The sequence below is a fragment of the Danio rerio genome, chromosome 20 (assembly GCF_052040795.2).
Source record: "Danio rerio strain M-AB ecotype USA chromosome 20, GRCz13ab, whole genome shotgun sequence".
Classification (NCBI taxonomy): domain Eukaryota; kingdom Metazoa; phylum Chordata; class Actinopteri; order Cypriniformes; family Danionidae; genus Danio; species Danio rerio.
In genome coordinates, this window is record NC_141040.1 from 281,685 (window position 1) to 297,631 (window position 15,947).

General features: G+C 40.8%; 1 protein-coding gene across 3 annotated transcripts in view; it reads left to right on the plus strand.

Moving 5' to 3' along the window:
- The window catches only part of lama4 (laminin, alpha 4), a 48,638-nt gene that overhangs the window by 5,926 nt on the left and 26,765 nt on the right, over positions 1-15,947 (plus strand). For 2 of the 3 annotated variants that reach the window (NM_001444007.1, NM_001444006.1), the window contains 12 exon segments: positions 4,883-4,984; positions 5,478-5,605; positions 8,614-8,694; positions 8,782-8,996; positions 9,124-9,224; positions 9,985-10,165; positions 12,219-12,302; positions 12,969-13,120; positions 13,203-13,313; positions 14,229-14,340; positions 14,570-14,734; positions 14,819-15,012. In NM_001444007.1, the coding sequence (NP_001430936.1) occupies positions 5,562-5,605; positions 8,614-8,694; positions 8,782-8,996; positions 9,124-9,224; positions 9,985-10,165; positions 12,219-12,302; positions 12,969-13,120; positions 13,203-13,313; positions 14,229-14,340; positions 14,570-14,734; positions 14,819-15,012 (1,440 nt within the window). In that variant the 5' untranslated portion in view covers positions 4,883-4,984; positions 5,478-5,561. 3 annotated transcript variants of the gene reach the window in all.

Here is a 15,947-nt window from a genome sequence, read left to right on the forward strand (position 1 = left end):
TGGTTGTTGGGGTGTATCCCGTATTTTTATATCCCAATGTTGACAGCTATAGTTTAATCACTTTTCTGTCACACAAAGCCTGCTCTAATGCACAGTAAGCAGATCTCATTTCTGATTTAATTATGTAATATAAATATAATATTAATGTTTACAATTTAAAGATATACAAAAAAGTCCTATAAAACATATATTTCAACATTTATCAGCAAGAGTTTATAAATAAATATGATGATGTTTATGAGGTCCAAGGAACATTTCCAGGTTTAGGCTACTATATGTTAATACTTTACATGTAAGCACAGCAGTTTTCTGTTTACTTTAAGAACAGTGCCATTTTAAATGAACTTTCAAAAGCACACGTGGATGCTTTCTTTATTTTTAATGTTGTAGTTCATGTTTAGGCTATTAATAATGTTAAAAGTGGCTGACAATAATAAATATTCATAACAATAGGAATTAATCTGCCACGTTTTGGAACTGTGCAGAGCTGTCGCTGCTCTATCAAGTCTAATACGCTACTCTGTATTTCAATACTGGTCATTATGGTGGTACTTGGAGAGACATTTTTTTTCCTGAGGTGGTACTTGGTGAAATAAGTTTGAGAACCAGTGGTCTAGATCAAGGACAACATGGCTATATTATACAGCCTATCCAGTTGCTATTCTGAGACCGCAGATCCACAGTTTGTTTATACATGGAATCATTCATTCATTCATTCATTCATTTTCTTTTCGGCTTAGTTTCTTTATTAATCTGGTGTTGCCACAGCAGAATGACCCGCCAACTTATCCAGCATATGTTTTACGCAGCAGATGCCCTTCCAGTCATCATCACTGGGATCTCCTCAGCTTCGTCATTTGCCTCAGCTTTTTCTTCCAGTCACTGAAAATAGAGCATTCTGACCTCTGCCAAGCACTGGGAGTCAGCAGATCTCCTGGCAATCTCCAACTCTCTGCAGTCTAAAGCTACTCCATCGTCTAAGCTCAAAAGAAGTCAGTGCAGGGCTGCAGCACTCCTTACCAACTCCAGGAGCAAAATATTTCCTCCAGATCCAGCAGCAGGAGGCTTTCAGTGAGTCTGGGGAAAGTTTAAGGTCCAGAGGATGTTGACTCCTAATGGTCCAAAGCTCTTCTCAACATCTGCCAACGTGTGCTCCCATAATTCACCAGTACAATGTGACCTTGCATCTGCTAACAGCACCACATTGCCAGCCTGTTTGATTGTTGGCCTGCAAGCCCTTCATCCAACTCAAGCCTGAGGTCACCCCTGCAGGAGGTGCAGGCCCTGGGGAATTGGGGAATTGATGAACTAAATTGGCTGTAGTGTATGTGTGCGAGTGTGTATGAGTGTTTCCCAGTACTGGGTTGCAGCTGGAAGGGCATACGCTGTGTAAAATGTTTGCTGGAATAGTTGGCGGTTCATTCCGCTGTGGTGACCCCAGAATAATAAAGGGACTAAGCCGAAGGAGAATGACTGAATATTGTTGTTCATTAAGCAAATGATGTGTTCACGGCCTACACAACTCAGAACCTCAGCAGTCAAAATGATCTCCACTAATGGAGTTTCCCACAAAGAACAATCAACACACTGCAAGAAGAGCAGTGAAAACACCCTGTTTAGCTTTCCTGAACACATGGTGTTGTCACGCATTTCAGCTGAGAGTGTGTGTGTGTGTGTGTGTGTGTGTGTGTGTGTGTGTTGTAGGGGATAGTGTTTCTAGCAGGTTAGAGAGGTTAAGAGGCATCCGCAGGCAGGGGGAGGGCCTCAGCCAAGGTCATAGGGTAGTATAATGACCAGACTGCGGTCAGGAATAAGCCAAATGAATACTCTCCTATAATAACACACAGCCTACAGGACACGAGAACATTACGCTTGAGATGTACGTCCTCTGCTTGGGCTGTTTGCTCAGCTGCATGTGAATCCTGATCAAGATCTTGTGAAGAAACCATGTGTGGGGAGAGGGGGGTCGGGGTGTTCGAGGGAGGAAGTCCAGCTTGGCAGGGCAGGGCGTAAGCGAGAGGAGAAGAAGAGAACAGCAGTGGAAACTACACAGGACAGAAGGCAAAGAGAAGTCGGGGCAGACGCAGATGTGAGAGAGCCTCGACAGCAGGGAACACAACCGCTCGCGCCGCCTGGGCTTTAAAAGTTGTTGCAGGGGGAATCATGGCCTCTCTGCTGTCTGGATCTGTCTGCTTTCTGTATGTCTTGTCAGCACTCGTGCCCGCAGATTCAACACAACAGTTCAACACAGTCTACAGGGTGAGTCCTTGCTTTATGAACACTGTGTAAGCTGGATCTCATGCCATGCTTGTTTACATGTATGCTGCACATTTAATACAGAGTTATTTCTATGTGTGTGTGTGTGTGTGTGTGTGTGTGTGTGTGTGTGTGTGTGTGTGTGTGTGTGTGTGTGTGTGTGTGTGTGTGTGTGTGTGTGTGTGTGTGTGTGTGTGTGTGAGAAGTTCAGATCAGTTGAGCTGTTGTCTATGCTGAGGCTCACTGTACAGTCTGTCCGGCAGTTGCTCAGTAGTGCAGGGTTATTTCTGTATTATAGCAGGTTTTTTAGCATTATGTGTGTTGTATAATGCACTGTAAACTCTGTGGGAGATGCTGTACTTTTCTCTGGGCTGTTGAAGCGGTACTGATACTGAGATTCGTCAGGAGCTGTTGATCAGGGGGAAGTGTTGTACTTGGGTGTTTTGGGTGTGGACTTGTTCTTGAATGGACCGTTCCCTTAAACATCAGATTCGCTGTTGAATATGCCACGACAGTGAGATCTTCATTGATAGAAGGGTTTATGCGTGTCATGCTATGCAAAATTGCTCCAACCCCCACCGTCCCGGAGCAGCAGCTGTTGAGAGTCTAGATGGTCTAATAATCACTCCCCGCCGGAAATGCAGCACAGGCGAATGGAGGCCATCTGTTGGGGGAGACATTCTGCTCCTCTGGAAAGTGAAGAGAGTGGGAACGCTTCTGCACCAATACATTCCATGCGGATCAGAAAGATTCAAGCTGTGTTCCGATACTTTATGGAGTTGGCTTCGGCCGGTGTCAGGATTTCTAGTTGTGATTGAATTGCTGAAACTTTTATCATGTAATAATCATTATTAGAGGATGAGCAAATCTGACTTAATTAGAATCTAATAATTGACTGGTAATAATATTACATTTACTGATTAGATTAACAACACATTAACTCTCTTACACTAACACTAGAACAGACATGGGGTCAGTTATAAGCTGTCTTATTTTACAGTTCCCTGATGTGAAAATATTTGTTTAGATAACACCAGATTAGTAATATCAGTTTTGGAGACGATTAAAAAAAAAAAAAAAACGTTCTAGTAGCTAGTAGGGATGTCCCGATCAGATTTTTCTCCCCTTGAGTCCGAATCATTTGATTTTGAGCATCTGCTGATACTGAAACCCGATCAGATACTTCTATAAAACATAAAGAATACAGAAGAGAACAGGTGAAACTATTCGCCCTCCTGGACATGTTTTATTCTTTTCTATTTCCCAAGTGTTGTTTAACCAAACAAGGAACTTTTAACAGTATTTCATATATATATATATATATTGTTTTCTGTTTTATATATGCTTTTTTTCTTTCAGTTTGGCTGGAATAAAAGCAGTTTTTACATTTAAAAAAAACAATTTTAAGGTCAATATTATTAGCCCCTTAAGAAAAAAAAATATTGAATTGTCTATATAACAAATCACTTTTATACAATCACTTATATATTTCCTAATTCAGCCTAATTAAGCTAACTTATCTACACAATATAACAATCTAGTGTCTTTCAATTGGACTTTAAGCTGAATACGATGATCTACTATAAACACTAAAGATCAGGTAAATTAGTTTTTAAGGTTGTTATGTTGAAAATGTGTTGGTAAAAGGCTTCTCTGTGGGAAATACTTTTTAAATCAATAAATTTTTCAGGAAGTCTAATTATTATGACTTCAGCTGAATCCTTTTGTAATAATAAAAATGTAAATTATGCACCAAAAAGGCATAAACATTATGAATTATGACTCTAATCTAGACACAAATGTGAAGCAGAGGTTCAGTTTCTCAGGCTCTTCCTTTTAAGCAGTGATGATGACTCAGACAGGAAACTTCAGCTTCCCACGATCCTTTGTCCAGAGATTCCTCTGAGTTTATGTTAGCAACTGTTTACATGAGGGCTTTCAGTCTACAAAGACCCCCTGATATGTTCATTCATTCACTCTTAAAGATATAAACTCATTTTATTACTGTCTGGGGTAAAAACAAAGAACCAGTTATGCTTTATTCCAGAGCTTTTCAGGCATTGCTACTTAAATAAACCAGTGTGAAGAGCATTTCAGAAAACTTGTTCAACCATGAAGAAGCTTTAGTGCATTGATACTGTGTGTTTCTACTGGAACCACTGTCCCCTGTAAAGAACAATTATCTTTAATAAAGGGTAAAGTGTTGGGGAAGAGATCCTACCCTAAAGTGTGAAAGGTTTATCTATATAATTTCTTAAAGACAACATTTAAACAGACACACACGTGTTATAAAATTATCTGAAATATTTGGAAAATATTTAATTTCTAATAAGTTATTACATCAAGTTATTCTAATAAGTCATTATTACAGTTGATTTATCCACTAATTGAAGTTCTGTGTTCAATAATGTTTACTTTGTGTTCAGAATTAGTTTATATATATATAATAGATCATTATATTTCTGCCTTAATTAATTAATGTTCATATGTCTTCATTGCTGCGGCTGGAAGGGCATCCGCTGCGTAAAAAACGTGCTGGATAGGTTGGTGGTTCATTCCGCTGTGGTGACCCCTGATTAATAAAGGGACTAAGCCTAAAATGAATGAATGAATGTCTTGATTGCAGGTGTGTGCTCGAGGGTACTTCTTGAGTGATCAGGAGACATGTCTGCCCTGTAACTGTAAAGGCCATGCGGATAGCTGTGAGGACATCACCGGGATCTGTATTGTGAGTATTAGTTTAGGAACTCTTTCCAAACTGCCCTGCCCTCTTCAAGATGCGTCTCAGTTGCTTTTCTTTTGATGTGCTTGAGCTCAGCCACTCTCACTGGCAGAGCGGTGATCAAACACAATGCTATTGGCTGATTTTTAAAAAGGGGAGGAGCTACACTGCCCCACCCTCTCTTTGTGGTTCGGTTGAGATTAAACAGCAAGTAAAAGTGCACGATTCAAAGCACGTCACAGCAGCTTGAACTCTTCAGATGGTAGAACATTGGCGTTGTGTTGTTTACCAATAAAAATAAACACGGCACAATGTTATTTTAACAACAATCCTCTAAATGAATTTGGAAGAAATGTCATGAGCGAAGATTTCCCTTTACTCAAGTGCATAACTACAACTAACTCCAGCTAAACTGAGGATCAGGAGGAATGATTGGGTTTTTCTTTGCTTAACCCCCCCCCCCCCCCCCCCCACTCCTTTTCTGCATCATCTGTTTCAGGATTGTCGGGACCACACTCTTGGAGATTTCTGTGAGCAGTGTGAAGACAGATTTTTGCCCGTGTCTCTTCCTGATGGCACCTTTATGTGTAGACCGTGTGCCTGCCCGCTGTCACTGGAGTCTAACAAGTGAGTCTTAAACTTAGCTTACACTATTGCACATGCAGAATTACAACATCATCCCTGCAAAAACCCTACCCATTTAGCTCTCATTCTCTTAGACAGCCATTAAATTGAAATAAACATCAGTAACATTATGTTGAGTAAAGTCTTGTGGTGGATCTCAGCTGTAAGAGCAGCAGATAGTATCTGGTCTTCTAGCTGATGATGTGTAAGAGTGTCAGAAGGTGGATTTCTCTGCTGGATCATCTGCTGATCTGCATCCCAATCATCACCAATACTGCAGAAGACCTACTGGAACCAGCATGCACCAAGATTCACATAGAAATCAGTCAAGTTTGGTGAAGGAGACATCATGGTTTGGGGTTCATTCAGTATGGAGAGATCTGCAGAGTGGATGATCAACATCAACAGTCATAGAAGACACTTCTGACACCAAATCATCCACTAGAAGTCAAGTCATTATTTGTGTTCCTAAATCTTGGATAGGCGATAATACTTTTGTCAGGTAGTGTATTGTGTTTGTCATGTTGTTTACACTTTTGCCTGTTGTTACTTCTAGGCTTTTTTTCAGCACAGCTCAGCCAAACATGGCAGGAAAATGTACATTTACGTGAAACAATTAGTTTGAGGCCAAAGAGGAAAGGCTGAGTGACGGTCTGTTTTTGAACACCCGTACGCTGCAGTAGGCAGGGTTGTAAATGCGTCACTCAGCTTGTGTGGACTCCTAAAGTAACAACAATAGTGGCTTTGAGAGAGCAACAGTTCCCCTTCAGTGGGAACTTCAACGTGTGTCTTCACACTATTGGTAGATTGCTAGACGAGCACAGTGTAAAGAGAGACATCTCTGGTCCCTCTTCGGGGAACGTGGGTTACTTTAGTTCACAGGACATTTCCTAAGCTATCTCACGGCAATTCGTAACTTTTTGATTTAGTGGCTAATTCGTATGAATTTGTGTGATCTGATTCGTACAATTTAAGTACGATTTACTCATCACCCGATGACGGTTGGGTTTAGGGGTGGGGTTTGTTTGCCACGCCTCCTTTTAAAAATCGTAGTTTTTCGCACGGGTTTTGGTATGTATTAGCCACTAAACTGACAAAACGTAAAATACTTGCATTTCAAACAGCTTTCTCCAGAGAGAAGCAGCACCTGGGCATGGGCAGTGTCTCTGACTTCATCAGAAGTGGCGCTACACTGTTATGCTTATCGTCAGGTTTCTGACTCCTCAAAATCTGGAACTTTGTTTTGGTCAGAATCGTCATCACTTCAGTTCTTTTTTTAGTTTAGTGAAAGTGATGCGGATGTGCGCTTGTTTTTGCGATTTGTTTTAGAACGTCAGATTCAGTCGCTTATTGGAGAAATGACCAGGAATAATAAACACAGAGAACGGTCAAACTACTCACTCTACAAACAAGTGTTCATCACTATACAAACTATAAAGAGAACATGTCAGATCACAACATCAAGCAGCGTAACAAGCGGTCTTTAACATCTACAAATCAGTGGAAGCCTCAAGCCAGAAAGATTCTAACGTACGTGAAGAATAAGGTCAACAGCACAACCAAATCCCATATACAAAACAAGCAGAGCAATATAATTAGAGAATATCAGTGGGATGGAAGTGAACCAGACTGGAGGTCTTGAGCCAAAAAGCTTCCAATTGCTGCATACGTTACGGTTAAGGTCAATGCCAGGGCCTTTAGACTGAGCGATCTTGTTTCTTATCATTTCTTTTAAACCTCTGAGGTAAATTTCCTCAATAAATAAAGATCAACTATCCATAGCTCTCATTATGGCCATTAAAATCATTGAGAGACATTCCAGCTCAAACTATTTTAATGTTATGCAAAGCACAATAGCATCTTGTTTTTCCTTTCATCAGAGGCTGTGGATATTCGGCTTTCTAGTCAGAGAATTGGGCGTTTGGCTGAGAGTGGGCTGCCTGTGTGAACTTTCTCATCTTTCTTCAACATATTTCCAGCACTGAAGACATGTGGAAATAAACACTGCCTGAACAGTTTTTGTCTTGTTTCTAGTCCAAATATCTGAAGGTTCTTAAATCGAGAAGCATTTTTTTTGGACGGGTAAAAAAAATCTGTACAAAATGCACACAATGCATTCATTAAATCCATTGAGTTCACTTAACACTTGTAACAAATGTTTGTGGATTGAACATGAAAAATTAAGTTGTCCCAATAAAATCTCAAGAATTGTGTTGTTTAACCTCATTTTCATTAAGTAGTTTGAACAAGTAAAAAAAATTGGCGCAGTAGGCAGTGCTTTCACCTCACAGTAAGAAGGTCTCTGGTTCGAGCCTCGGCTGGGTCAGTTGGTGTTTCTGTGTGGAGTTTGCATGTTCTCCCCGTGTTGGCGTGGGTTTCTTCCGGGTGCTCCAGGTGTTTCCCCCACAGTCCAAACACATGCGCTATCAACTACACTGGCTGTGGTGTAGGAGTGTGAATGAGTGTGTATGAGTGTTTCCCAGAGATGGGTTGTAGCTGGAAGCGCATCTGCTGCGTAAAACATATGCTGGATAAGTTAGCGGTTCATTCCACTGTGGTGACCCCTGATTAATAAAGGGACTGAGCTCAAGGAAAATGAATGCTTGTAAAATTAGGTGATTTTTAACTTAAAACCAGCAAAATAATCTTATTTCAAAGCGGTTTACTGCATTGGCAGATTATTCTGCTTGTTTTAAGGAAGATTATTTCTAAACAAGACCATATTTTTAATATTTGTCTAGAAAATGCTTATTGATTTAAGAACTTTTAGATATTTGGATTAGAAACAAGACAAATTGTATTTTTTTTTACAGTGAATAAACTCAAAAAATCTTAAATAAAGTTCCAGTAATATTGAAATAATATGGCTGATTGTGAATTCTGAGACGGAGGATGTGAAGTTGTGTACGATGAGTGTGATCTTTTGTGTGTGTGTGTGTGTGTGTGTGTGTGTGTGTGTGTGTGTGTGTGTGTGTGTGTGTGCGTGTGTGTGTGTGTGTGTGTGTTTATAGCTTTGCAGCTCACTGTGATAAGAGGGGTGAGTTTCTGAGATGTGTCTGCCAGGACGGGTATGCTGGGCACTACTGTGAGAGGTCAGTTTTCAACACCTCTCATAATGCATGGTTTTGGAGCTCTGGATCTTTCTGTTTAACTCTCGTTCTCCATTTCCCACCAACAAGATGTGCTCCGGGTTATTATGGCAACCCCATGGAGTTGGGCAATTCTTGCAAAAAGTGTGATTGTAACGGCAACTCTGACCCCAACCTGATCTTCAACGAGTGCCATAATGTGACAGGAAAGTGCCTGAACTGCTGGGGTGACACTGCAGGGGACAACTGTGAAAGGTGTGCACCTGGTTTCTATGGCGACGCCATCAGTGCTAAAGACTGTCAAGGTAGGGGGCAGGATTACTAAGTGAAGTTTACTTATTAACTAATAACACTTATTAATTAATTAACACGTCCGGTCCCGCATTAGCTGACGTGTGTTTGTGTATGTCATGTGGTGTCTCTCTGTTTCAGAGTGCCAGTGCAATAAGTGTGGTACTGCATCATGTGATGACAGGTCAGGTGTGTGCCACTGTAAGCCTGGGGTCACAGGTCAGCTGTGTGACAGGTGTGAGGTGAGGGCATTCATACAACACAGCAAAAGCTGCAAATATCTATAGTGTCTGGCTTTAAATGTAGTGCTCAAGTCAAATTTATACAGGTAAACATGTAAAAGGCTGACAAACCTGCTGAACTGAAGCAGACTAATGGGTTTGGAAATAAACTCTCAGGTGAAAAGGTGGGACAAATGAAACAAGGGACTAAAGTAACATTCATCTTCTCTGGATTACAGAGTTTTTATTACTATTATTAAATGGAACCTATGATGCATAAATCACGTTAATAAGGAGTTTATACCCAGCTGTGTGTCAGCAGTGTGTGAATATATCTAGTGTCTAATGGAATTCATTCAATTATTTATCATTAGACTGGATATAATCAGTCTGCAGAAGTGCTTTGATTGACATTCTCCCTTTGTACGTGTCATAAGAGGGGGAAAGCTCCGCCCACTAGTGCCCATCTCTCCCTCATTAGCATAAACAGTCCTGAGTGAGACGCAGCTGTTAGAACTGCGACTCTCACTATGCTGACACACAGGCGTCTGTAGCTCCGCCCTCTTCTGAAAAGAGCACAATCTCATTTGCATTTAAAGCGACAGACACCAAAACACCACAATCAGGATCGATCAGAGAGTTATATGTTGAGCTGGATCTTCACACACAGAATTACTTCACATCTTGTAAAAGAGGCATCACAGGTCTCCTTTAATCTAGACTGCAATGCAGATCAGAAGCGGAGAAAATCTGCAAAGCTATTCTGTCTGTCTTTGTCTAGGACGGTCATTCTGGATTTGGCACCTGCATGGGTTGCCGTCGATGTGAATGTGCTTCTGCTGCCCTGCGTGCCACCTGCCACCCTCTAACACACAGCTGCCAGTGCCGCCCGGGGGCTGGAGGTCGATACTGCGAGCGCTGCCTGCCGGGATTCTGGGATTACAGCCCATCCGGCTGCAGGAGTGAGTCTGCGCTGTCTTACTGCATATGGTTTGATTCAGTGCTGGAGCAGATTCAGCACATTCCTCTGGCGTTTCTGTTTCGCAAGAAGAAAACATTCATCCAAATAATGAAGTGCACACTGAGAGAAACAACATGTTCACACACCACATATTTCATCAGTCAGTTCTCTCACATGCATCACGTTTACAGTCAGTCACTTAGCAGACGGTTTTATCCAGAATGACTTATAATGGAGGAATCATTCAGCGATTCAACGAGAGAAGTGAAGCGCTAGAGTCAGGAGGAGGAGTGCGTTTCCTTTTTTTATTAACAAGAACCAGCATGTACAGTTTTCTTACACAACAAACTCATTTTACATTTCTTAACACGAATGGAATAAAGGAGAAAAAAATAAATTAAATAAAAAGACAAAGAGAAAAAGCAAAGAGGAGAGGCTGCATAATTATCAAACTACATGGAAATATATTACACACATTTTAGTTATTAAAAGAGTTAATAAATACACTTCACCAGTGTAACCAGTGTAACTTCACCAGTGTAATCCAGATGTCATCAAAAGCACAAACATTTTACAATATATATATATATTTTTGAGATATCTACTTTAAACTTGGAGCATAATTCATTCAGATCTTTAGCTTTGTTTTGTGTAATATTTAGGCTAACACAGGTTTTGTTATATTTACATACTATTAAAAATATAATGGTATTATTTCATATATTCATAAGCTTATAGGCACGTCATTCTGACCTGACATCTGTCGTCTTTAATATCAAGCGCTTTTATATTTGGACAGAGACTTCAGCAGCACTTTATCCTCTTATCTAAGTACCAAAGCATCAGATCAACAATGAAAGCAAGACTTAGCAGCTGATTTAAATGGCACGATATATGTAAGAACTTTCATTTAAATATCCAAAAACCGGCGACGCAGTGGGTAGTGTTGTCACCACACAGAAAGAAGGTCTCTGGTTTGAGCCTCGGCTGGGTCAGTTGGTGTTTCTGTGTGGAGTTTGCATGTTCTCCCCGTGTTGGCGTGGGTTTCCTCCGGGTGCTCCCCCACAGTCCAAACTCATGCGGTACAGGGGAATTGGGTAGGCTAAAGTGTCCGTAGTGTATGAGTGTGTGCATGAGTGTGTGGATGTTTCCCAGAGATTGGTTGCAGTTGGAAGGGCATCCGCTGCGTAAAAACATGTGCTGGATAAGTTGGCGGTTCATTCCGCTGTGGCGACCTTGGATCAATAAAGGCACTAAGCTGAAAATGAATGAATGAATGCATATCCAAACACCTATGAACTGCTACACATTCTGCTGATTTGTGTATTACATTATCCCAAATGTTTTGTAAAAGTGCTGTCACTGTTCTTCTCCGCTTCACCGCAATAACCCCTCCATTTGACAAGTGAATCTTATAGGAGATTGCAAAGAGTCACTGTTCATCACCCTTATATCGTGCAGAAAATCTGAACAGCTGCTCTCACACTCCCTCATTCACGACTTCATAAAACCCACACACTCACTTGGCCATCAGAACAGGGATTTACATGACGATGTGTTTCCTATGACATCTTGAAACACCAGCCTTAACTGTGGCCCAAGTTATGCGTGAGTACTGGTGTGTTACACATGTGTGTCAAATAGGAAATGTGAAAGTAATGAGAGCTATTTTACTTGTGTTACACTATGAGCACATTGAAGAGCACATAGCTTAGCTCGTCTGTCAATAGACAGGATATACAATATTCACAGATCAGCTTCTGCTGTCGATTGCTATTGGCTGTCTTTGTCTTATGACCAATTGCGTCACAAAAATCGAATTAAAATCTCTTAAATGACTCTGTTCTTCATATAACAACATTTAATACAACATTTTTTGTGTGCATTAAATTCATGTGACCACTATTATTTGGCTAACGCTTGTGTTTTTCAGAAGTGAGCAGGTGCTGCAAAATCTTTCTGAAACTCTGCATTTTTAGTAGTGTGTGTATAAATGTGTACACATGTGCTTTTTCATGTAAATGTCCATTAATCTGAATGTTTGTCTTTGTCAGAATGCGACTGTCCAGAAGAGAACTGTGACCTGCACACAGGAGAGTGTCTGCCTGAGCTCTCGCAAATCAGCGAGTGTAATATCAGTGAGTTTAGCCACACAAACAAACCAGGTCAATTAATTCAGCGAGACATACAAAGCAGTTCAAATAATTCCAACATTTTAAGGGGATCCAACAATGTCCACAACCCCAAAATCTGGCGGTTTTGTTTAGAAAATATAATAGATTTACACTCTAAGAAAATGCTGGTTGTTGTAACCCAACACTGGCTCGAATAAAACTCAGCCGTTGCATTAAAAAGTGTCATTTAAATTTAATAGAAAATAAAAGAATTATGCCATGCTTGATTTGCCATATTCAACCAAACATTGGGTTAACACATTTCTAATCATAACAGTGTTAATAACTCATCGCTAATCACTGATTTATTTCCTCTTCTCCATGATGACAGCACATAATATTAGACTAGATAGTCTTCAAGACACTAGTGTTCAGCTTAAAGTGGCATGTAAAGGCTTCACTAGGGTAATCAGGGTAAAGTTAGGGTAATTAGGCAAGTCATTGTATAACAGTGGTTTGTTCTGGAGACAATCCAACACTAATATTGCTGAAGGGGCCAATAATATTGACCTTAAAATGGCTTTTATTCTAGCCCAAATAAAACAAATCAGACTTTCTCCAAAAGAACAAATATTAGAGGAAACACTGTGAACAACTGCTGAATCTGTTCAACATCATTTGACTTCCCAGGCTGTGACGCGTGTATCTGGAATCTGATCGGAGACATTCGCCAGTCCAACAAAACTCTGGACCAGGTGAGGAACAGCGTGCTGAACATTTCCACAGGAGCTGCAGCTAATGACAGACTGAAGTACTACAACTACACTGCGCACCGGCTACAGGTAACAACTCTCAAACCGCACTGGAGTTTGCAGACATGTATTGTCAAACATCATGTTCATGTTGTGAATGCTGTTTCAACAGGCTCAGTTTAGGGGCTGGAGAAAGAATTATGCCATGATGAGTGGAGATACAGATGTCCTGGAAGAAGAAACTCAAAATCTGCTGACCGACATGGACCAGCTCGCAGAAGAGGTGCCATCATTCCTCATTTCCCTGCGATTATTCGTTTAGTGTGCTCGTTTTTGCAATTGTTTTCAAACTTCCGATTCAGTCAGAAATGACTTGGCAAAATAAACGGCAGAAAACTGTCAAACTATTTACAAACAAGTGTGTTCAGGACTTACTTAAAAAATAGAATAATACCATCAGAAAATCATCTGATCAATCACCATCGTCAAGATGTGTAACAATCAGTGGAAGTAAATGAGACCAGAAGTCTCGAGCCAAACAGATTCCAGTGGCTGCGTCTATTCGAACATGAGGAATTAGGGCAACACAATCAGGCATGTGATGAATATGAGTTTGGGTTGTGGGCAAAATGGTGCTAAGTGAAATTACATTTTTGAAAATACATTATAAATGTGTTCAACATCCAATATACAGTACAGCACTTACTCACTTACTCTCAGAGCCGCTTTATATTGAAGTTGATATTTAGCCGCAGCATTCTGGTGTTTCGTAACATCTAATTTTTTTTGAGGTGGGTCATTAGCGCAACGCTCAACCCCCAACCTGGAGGACCAGGACTAACACATATACACTGCAGACAATTAGGCCTACCCAATTTCCCTATCGCGCATGTGTTTGGACTGTGGGGGAAACCGGAGCACCCGGGGAGAACATGCAAACTCCACACAGAAACACCAACTGACCCAGCTGAGGGCGACAGCGTGACCCACTGCGCCACCGTGCCGCCATTCACAAATGTGTAATGAAAAAAAGAAAGCATAATCATGTCAGTGTGTTCACGTCATGACTCTTCAACTGCAGCAGTGCTACAACAGCACATTCTCATTCTGTGTTCACATGGAGTCTGCATTAACATGAACAGCTTCCCGTGTGTTCATTAGAGATGACACTGAAATGATGGTTATTTTGTTTTGTCAGGAGAATGAAGTGCAGAATTTGGGAAACCAAGTGGATCAAGAGACACTGAACAGCTCCACACGAGCAAAGACCCTCACTGCTAACCTGTCATCGCTCAATGTCCTCATTGAAGGTATCGAGACCTTCTGACTCTGTATTTGTGTGTGATGCTGTGCTGGATTAAGTAAAGCATGTCTGTGGTACCTGGAGAAAGGGCTGCCCGGTAACTGATATGTATCTGATGTACCTACTCAGATTTACCTCAGGATGTTTCTGCCAAACCTTCAACCCTTTGTAAAGCTTTATAGTCTATCTGTAATGCCCTCTTAAACAGAAACCCAACGCTTGTGTGTGCATTTCAGATATGATCAGGGACTGGGAATTATACGGTGTCTATCAGGAGTTGGATCCTCAAGTGAAGTTGCAGAAACTGGATGAAGCTGAACGGATCTTGGGCTGGATGAGAAAACTGAACCTGTCACCCAAAGAACCGCTTGCTACAGATGAGTCCTCCGAGGCGCATGAGTGTACGATTGTTTGATTTCGCTCATGTCTAACTGCATTACCCGTGTGCTTTCCTTCACCTTCTCTCTCTATATGTCTGATTGTAGTGCTCAGACGGGTGCGCAGCTTTGACAGAAATCTGATGACTACACAGGGCCGTCTGCCACCTATGCAGGAAGTTCTGGGTCGGTTTACTTCTAAACTCCTTCAAGCTCAGGATCTCCTTAGCAGAGCTGAAGACGCACTGAAACAGGCCATCCACAAATACAAGAGCAACCAGCTCAAACTACAGAGGAGAGAGGTGCCTTTTTATTATGCATATATTAAATACAGATTTCATTTTCTTTCAAGAACTGATGACCAATAAGGTGTTAAAGTGGAATTGTAGACTTTACTTTCACAATCTCTCATCATTTTTGCTATCGAAAGTTGTTGTCTTCTCCAGTATCTTGTTGCTTCGCGTCTTCTGTTTCTCTCTCTTCAACTGTGATGATATTTCTTTCTCTCAAAAACTAATAAAAAGATTCACAATTTTACATATGAAGAGTTCAGATGCAAAAACCTCCAAATGCCGTCTGAAATGTTCCTCTAAAATGAGCATTTATATCTGGCTCCTGTGTGTATGTACAGTAATATCACTATTATGGCAGAGAATAAGTCATTTTCCTGGTCTTTAAAGTGAAATATCTTAACATAAACAAAGGAGGCTGAGAAAAATTTGAGGTAAATTTTCAACAGCACTTAGAGGTTTTTGCATCTGAACTCTTCAAATTTTGTCCAACCATTACATATGCAAGGAATGCAATTAAATTTGGAAGGAAAAAGCCTGGCCATATCACAAAACATCCCTCAAAGGAACTGCAGAGTATGATCATAATAATATGAACAATATATTAACACACTACATACAGATGAGGCGTTAGTCTGTAGAGTTTTTGCAACACAATCTCACGGCAATTCGTAACTTTTTCATTTAGTGGCTAATTCGTATGAATTCGTACGATCTAATTTGTACAATTAAGTACGATTTGCTTATCCCCCAATGACGGTTGGGGTTAGGGGTGGGGTTAGGTGCCACACCTCCTTGTTAAAATCGTACCATTTCGTACGACTGAACTCGTACGAATTCATACGAATTAGCCACTAAACTGGCAAAACGTAAAATACTTACGTTTTCTCGTGAGATCAGGCTGTTTTTTGGGATAAAGGGATGTCAGATTTTGTCAAATTTCTCCA